The following is a 7,599-nucleotide window of genomic DNA, read 5'->3' on the forward strand; positions in this document are numbered from 1 at the left end:
CAGAGACAATCGACAGCGACAGGGACACATTGTGAGAGACGCACCGAAAGGAGAGATCCAGAGTGACTGAGAGGAGCGCAGGGGCGGGGAGGGAGGGAGACCCCGGGGGAAAGGAGGCACAGCGCGCAGAGGCTGGAAGGCGAGACCAAGGAAGGAGACCCCAGACGGCGATCCCGAGGAGAGAAAGTGCAGGGACCGCTCCGCCGGAGGGGGCGGGCGCTGGGATCCCCACGGTCCCCGCCCCGGAAAGCTTCCGCCCCAGGGGTTTCCGGGTTCAGTATAAAGCGGGGAGCCCGGGACCCTGGCGGCAGCCGCCCGCCGCTGGCCATGAGCTCCAGCTCCGACGCCGTCCCGGACCCCGAGGCCCCGCGGCCGCCCGCGCCCCCCGGCCGCGCCCGCGCCCGGCTGCCCTGGGTGCTGAGCGCCGCGCTGCTGCTGGTCGCCGTCACCTGCGCCGCCTGCGCCGTGCGCACCTGGGTGCTGCCCGGGGGCTTCGCCTCGCCCGGCCCCGGCCCCAGCCCCGGGCCCGACTCCAGACTCTCCGAGGCCCCCGAGCTCCTCTCCCACGCCCGGGCCCGCCTTCCCGACTCCCCGCAGGTGAGATGTGCCCCTACTTGGGACCCCTTCTCCATCCCGCACCCCGGGGCGACCCCCTTCTGCACCCCGGGCCTACGGTCCGTCCCTCTCAGGCCCCTGAGAGCACCCTTACCTTATCCAGGACTTCGGGGGAACCCCTTCTCATCTCGTTGCCCTTGTGAGACCCCATCTGCACCCCACGCCCTAGGGCAGGACCTTTAATCCATCGTGACTCCGAGGGGCACTTCGAACCTTTGAGGGGACCCTCGCTTTCCCCCCTAACCCCCGGAGAGGTTTTCTCTCGGACCCTTGGGGTGTCCCCCTTTCCTCTCAAAACCTCCCTGTTCCAAGAGCACGTGGAGGCCCTTCGCCTGGGTCTGGAATCCTGGCGGGTGCCGTCCTGGCAGACCCCACGGCTCGGGGCAGGTCGAGCCCCCAGCTCCAGGCGTGCGCGCGTGTTGGTGTCTTTTGGAGCCGCGGGAAAGGGAGAGCGCACGCCCAAGATCTGGGCAGACGCGGGGGGGGGGGGGCACGGCACTTTTTCAGGGGGCTGCGGGAGCGGCGGGGGACCCTCCACTCACTCTCTGCTCTTCCTCAGGGCGAGGGCGTGTTCGCGCAGCTGGTGGCCCGAGATGGTGAGTGTCCCGTGCCAACCTGTCCCCTGGGGAGGGTGACACTAAGTAAGAGGGTCCCCGGAGCTGGAGGCCTCCTTCTGACTAAATCTGACCCTCCACTCCTTTCCTCTCTGGAAGCTGTCTTCTCATCTCTCTGAACCTCGCCTGTCTCTTTCCCGCCTCCGGCTTCCCTCTGCTCCGCAGTTGGCCCGTTTGCGCACCCTCTCAGGCCTGGGCCCGGGTCCCCAAGTCCCATCCGTCCTGGTCTCCACGCTGGGCTCTGGGAGGTTCGCACTCTCCTTCCCGCTGGCTTTCCCGCCTTGCTGCCAGACTCCCTCCTTCCCTCTCCCTTTTAGACTCTCCTCCCCACGCCTTCTCTTTTTTCACCCAGCCTGAGACTCGCCCCACTCTCTCTTTACCCCTCCGAGTCCCCTCCTTCATTCCATCCCACCCTCCCTCTAAATCCCTCCCTTCCATCCCCTAGAGTCCCCTGCCCTTCCCCCCTCCGCTTCTGCATTTTGCGCCTCCCTGCGCCGCAGGTGTCAGTTCCTGGAAGTCTCTCACCTTCCACCTCCAGCCCTCTCACAGTCCCCCCCGTTTCCTGACAGCCTTTCCCGACTTCATCAGCTCCCCCCCCAGCCCCACCTCCCTCTGGGAACCTCTCGGGTCCTCAGAGCCCCACCCCCCTTCCCCAGGCTGTGCCCCTGCCCACATCCTTGCTCAGCATAACCCCTCCCCCTCCTCCCCGCAGTGCTGCTGGAGGGAGGGCTCCTGCACTGGTACAGTGACCCTGGCTTCAGAGGCGTGTTCCTGGCCCCCGGCCTGAGTTACGACGAGCACACGCAGGAGCTGGTGGTGTCTGAGGCTGGCATCTACTATGTCTTCTTGCACGTGAAACTGCAACGTGTGGTGGCCAGAGCTGGCTCTGGCTCGGTCTCCATTGCCCTGCACCTGCAGCCACTGGGCACAGGCACTGCAGCTCTGGCCCTGACCTTGGATCTGCCGTCTCCAACCTCTGAAACCCCGGACTCAGCATCTGGTTTCCGGGGTGGCCTGCTGCACCTGGGTGCTGGCCAGCGCCTAGGTGTCTACCTCAGTGCTGCGGACGGGGTGCACCCTGCCTGGCAGCTTGCACAAGGTGCCACAGTCTTGGGACTCTACCAAGTGGCCACCAAGGTCCCCGCTGGATTCCCCTCTGGACAGCCTTCATGAGGCAGGTGGGGTTGCCACTTGCTGCAGGGAGACTGAATCCTGCCTTGTTTCCGTGGGGCCTCTGGTGATGGGCCCTGGCTTCTCTACCTCACCAGGCTGGGCAGGGGTTCTGGCTGCTTACCCCCTCCTCAAGGACTACCCCGATCCCTCTATCACTCCTGCCCCAAGTCAAACCCTTGGTATTTATTATGAGCCTGAGCTCAGACAGTGGACTTTATATTTATCTATTCAACTTATATTTATTGAGCACCTACTACATTCCAGGTACTGTGCAGGGCTGGAGAAACATCAGTAAGCAAAACAGAATGCCCCCCCCCAAATCTTAACTTATGTTAATTATGTGAGCAATAAAGACTCACTTCTAGTCCCCCCTTTGGGATTTATGGGCTATCTTTTAGGAGTTTGCAGAATTCTTTGTTGTATGAGTTTCATTCATTCATGCGACTTGTATTTTGAGCATCTACTATGTGTCAGGCACTGTTTTAGGTGTTGAGGACACAGCCATGAACAAGACAGACCAAAACTCCACCTTTTGGCAAGCTGACTTCTAATGGTTTGACACTGTGGCTTTGATTGTGTATGACTCGGTGTGACTTGGCAGGGGGCAGTGTGAGATGGTGCGTGGTACTGGATAATAAAATGTTTAAAAATTTAACAATGACTATGTATTGAGCATTTACTATACACCAGAGAGTGTTATTTGAGACTCATAACTACCCTATGCTTTAAGGATTTTATCATTTCCACTTTACTGTTATGTATGCTCTTGCAGTTATTTTCCTTTATTGTAAGCGTGTGGTGGAAATATTGTAGAATGCAGTTCTGCAGGAAATTGCTTGCTGGCTCTGTACAGTGACATCACACTGGTAACTCAGAATCAGCCACGGGAATCAGCAAACACTACAAGCTGGGGCTTGATGTATTGCCTGTGGGTCATCTAGACTTAAAGTGATGGAGGAACTGATAGAAACACGTAGACTAGTCTTAAAAGTGTGTCTTGTCTCAGAGACTTGTTACATTGTGAATATCACACAAAAAATCTAGGAAGTCTGCTTCGAGTGTTTTCAAACCGTTACCTGATTTAGTAAAGGAGTTGCTCATGTCTTCACAAGCAAGTGAAGTGTGGACATACGTCTTTGGTCTGTTTTATCTTAGTCTTTAAAGGAAAATACAATCTATATTCACTTGTTTGTCACTGGCACGCAGGGTTGACAAGAGTGGGGAAGATTAAGGCATTCTGTAGAGAATCAACTGGCTACATAGAATTTGCAATGAAGAATGCTCTCTATTTCATTCTAAAATGGTTTGCTACACAATCATTTATGCCCATAAAATGTATAATAGATACACGATTGCATTTTCCGCCTCTGGAGAGCTGCTTGTGGAACATGTGCCAGCACGCTGTCCCTCTCTCCAGGCCTGCCAGTTCCCCGTGCTCCATAATTTTTGTCCTCATGCAGAACTTCCGCCCACTGGTCCATATAAACTGGCTGGACCCTGGCTCTCCTGACAGATCTAGGACAAAAGGGGCTGGGTGGACAGAAAAGTCTCCACAGAGCAGACTGTGATGGGTCTTAAGAAGAGGAACTGGGGCTTGACCCGAGTGGCTCAGTGGTTGAACATCAGCCTATGATCCAGAAGATTGAGGTTGGATTTCCCGTCAGGGCACATGCCCAGGTTGAGGGTTCGATCCCCAGTAGGGGGCGTGCAGGAGGCAGCTTATCAATGACTCTCATCATTGATGTTTCTCTCTCTTCCTCTCCCTCACTCTCTCTGAAATCAATAAAGACATATTAAAAAAAACAAAAAAGAAGAAGAGGGATTAGGGGTGAGTGAGGCTGAGGTGGGAGAGTTCGGCCTGCAGTGGCCAGAAGGGTGGGGGATGGACAGCGAAGATGTGGAAGTGGAGGTGAATTGCATTTGCCTGGCCCATCTCTACTCCTCCTGGGTGGGCAGAGCTGACATTGAGCTAATACCCACTAGTATGGGTATTACTATATATTATTAAGCCTGTTTCATACTGGTTGGCAAGTACCTGCTACTACCAGTCTCCATTCCTGGATACTTCCTCTGGACCCCTAGGATGGGCCTTGTGACCAAGCATCCAAAACCTTAACCCTTGGTGCATCCCTAGAGTTGGTGGAGAAAGGATAGTTGCCCAAATTCTTGATCCAGTGTCAAATCTGATTGGCCAGTGTCTGGCTACGCCGGTGGCTGCCTATTGAATAACACCCTTGGCACCAAGTGATGCCTCTGCCCGGCCCAGCCCGTGGGGTGAACACGTGACTCAAGCTGGGCCAGTCTCCGAGAGCGGGCGGGCCTGGCCGCAGGCGGCGAGGAGCTCGCACCTCTGCGGGAGAGAAGCCCGGCGGGGCCCAGATGCGGAGAGCGGGCTGCCAGGCGCCCGGGAACTCGCAGGTGAGACCGCAGCGCCCTGGAGAGACGGAGGAGGGACCTGGGTGTCCTTGCGTCTTCCTGGTCACACGTGGTGCCCTAACCCTGTCACAGGGTGGGCCAAAAGTAGGTTTACAGTTGTGAGTACACAAGACACAGAGTTTATTCTTGTTTTACTATTTATTAATTATTTTTCATACCAACAACTGCGAGCCTACTCTTGCCCCACCCTGCAGTTTCCTAGGGCTGCTCTAACAAAGGGGCGCAAGCTGAGTGGCTTAAAACGACAGACATGTATTGTGCCCCAGTTCCGGAGGTCAGAAGTCCGAAATCAAGGTGCCAGCAGGGCCATGCAGCCTCCAAGGCCCGCCCCTGCCTGTCCCAGCTCCCGGCGGCTGCCCGCAGCCCTGGTACTCCTTGCTCAGTGCTGCGCTCTTCCAATCTCTTCGTCCATCTTCACACGGCCACCTTCTCTCCGTGTGTCTCTGTCTTCGTTTCTCTTCTCTTCCCAAAAGGACAAGTCATATTGGATGTAGAGCCCACGTTATTCCAGGGTGACCTCATCTTAATTTAATTACATCTGCAAAGACCCTGTTTCCAAATAAGGTCATAATTTGAGGTTCCATGGAGGACATGAGTCTTGGGAGGGGACACTATTCAACCCAGTACACCTAGTATCTCTCCTTGGGGGCCATGAGAAACTTCAGTGTCCCATGATTTTCTTTCTGGGGACGTTTCTGTTCTGTGCTACCAAATGACCTTTAAGATAGCAGTCTCCAAGGATGCAGGGCCTCATGGCTGTTGGTGTCTTTCCTGGTGGCCTTGGGATCTGAGAGACTGTCCTGCTTTCTGGGTTTTGTTGGGCCTGGGGGACATCCCACAGCCAGGATGCTTGGGCCCCAAGCATCTGTAAGATGTTACCAAGACTCAAGGTTTGCAGATGGAATCCTACAAAAGGAACAATAACCATAGTTGACGTTTATTAATGCTTACTGGGCCCAGACACTAACTGCTTTTCAAGGACTCCATCAGGAAGGTACTAGTCTATTTTTATTCCAATTTTATAAGCAAGGAAACTGAGACCCAGGGAGGTTAGCCCAAGTCACACATCCAATAACAGGTAGAGTGGTTGACAGTGTAAGTTTTAGAGCTGGACTTCCTGGAACCCTGGTCACTTCCCAGTGGTCTCATCGTATACATAAAAGTCTGAGTTGAACTGTGCTCTCCCCACAATTCATATGTTGAATTTCTAACCCTCTGGACCTCAGAATGTGACCGTATTTGGAGACAGGGTCTTTACAAAGGTAATTAAGTTAAAATAATGTCATTGGGCTTGATCCTAATCCAATATGACTGGTGTCTTTGTAAAAAGTGGAAATTTGGAGATACAAACACACACACGCACGCACACACGCTCGCACACACAGGGAGGATGCCATGTAAGTGTGAAGAGGGCCATCTACGAGCCAAGGAGTCAGGCCTGGAACAAATTCTTCCCTCACAGCCCTCAGAAGGGACCAGCCCTGCTGACACCTTGATTTCCTTTGGCAGCCCAAAGTGACTTAACCCTTGTAGATGTGTTTATGGTTTTCATTTATTCCTTAGGCACAGTACTCATAAAGCAAGGACATTAGTACGCTTGATTATCGGGGTTGTCCCAGAAGCCCCTACTGGGGTAATATAGGTGTAAAGTTAAAACTCTCAGTTTTTTCCCTTCCTATTAGGGAAAAACCCAGTTCTTAGTGTGTGTTTCTCTCCACCGAGTCTCCCTCATTACCCACGCAAAACATTTTGCTTCTGACAATTCGGATCACCAAATATGTAGATGTTTTCCCCATACCAAAAAGCAATTCTTAGATACCAGCTGGTGACCAAGAATTCAACTTGTCCTGACGCCATTTACCTGGTGATAGCATCAGATCCCACGGGTTAAGGGCTCGGTCCCACAAGACTGCACCTTCTTCGCCCCCTTCAGAGGTCAGTAGAAAGCCCAGGTGCTTCTGACCAACCAGCTGTAGATCAGAGGTTCCAACCACCCCTTCCTTGGGTCCAATTAATTTGTTGGAGCAGCTCATAGACCTCAAGGAAACACTGACTTACATTTACCAGAATATTAAAGGGTATGAGAAAGAATTCAGATGAACAGCCAGATGAAACCTGGGAGGGTCCTGAGTGCAGGAGCTTCCATTCCTATGGAGTTGGGGGGCATCATCTTCCCTGTGTGAATGTGTTGGGCAATCTGGAATCTCTCTGAACCCCCTGTCAGTCTTTTATGGTAGCTTCCTCACTATGGTAGCAAGCATGATCGATCATTAACTCCATTTCCATTCCTCTCCCCTCTCTGAAGGGTGGCGGCTGGAAGCAGAAAATTGCAAGCTTCTAATCATGGTTTGGTCGTTCTGGTGACAGCCCCCATCCAGGAGTCATCCAAGAGCCCCACCAGAGTTGCCTCATTAGACTAAATGATTCTTACTGAGGAATTTACAAGGGTTTAGGAGCCCTGTGTCAGAAACTGAGGACAGAGACCAATATGTATATTCTATCCCTCAATGTACGACATATATCATATTACCATTGCACATTCTGGATTCCAAAACATTTCTGGCTTGTAAGGCTTGGGATTAGAAATTGTGGAATTGTATGAGGGATCAGAACGTGGATTAAGGCACAGCTTCTCATGGCCGTATGTGTGTGTTGGCAGCTGTTCAGTGAGGAAGGGGTGGAGATGAGTCTGCAGCGTACATTTAAAAAAAATAAAATTGTGTTGCCCTGGCCAGTGTGAGTCAGTGCTTAGAGGTCGGCC

General features: G+C 53.5%; 1 protein-coding gene across 1 annotated transcript; it reads left to right on the forward strand.

The window, feature by feature from the left end:
• Window positions 1-327: 327 nt before the first annotated feature.
• On the forward strand, window positions 328-2,402 carry TNFSF9 (TNF superfamily member 9). The gene is made up of 3 exons (XM_087816009.1): window positions 328-597; window positions 1,175-1,211; window positions 1,942-2,402. Exons 1-3 carry the CDS (start codon window positions 328-330, stop codon window positions 2,400-2,402), a joined length of 768 nt encoding a protein of 255 aa, XP_087672135.1.
• Window positions 2,403-7,599: the final 5,197 nt, after the last annotated feature.

Source organism: Miniopterus natalensis, chromosome 4 (genome assembly GCF_054644295.1).
Source record: "Miniopterus natalensis isolate mMinNat1 chromosome 4, mMinNat1.hap1, whole genome shotgun sequence".
Lineage (NCBI taxonomy): Eukaryota > Metazoa > Chordata > Mammalia > Chiroptera > Miniopteridae > Miniopterus > Miniopterus natalensis.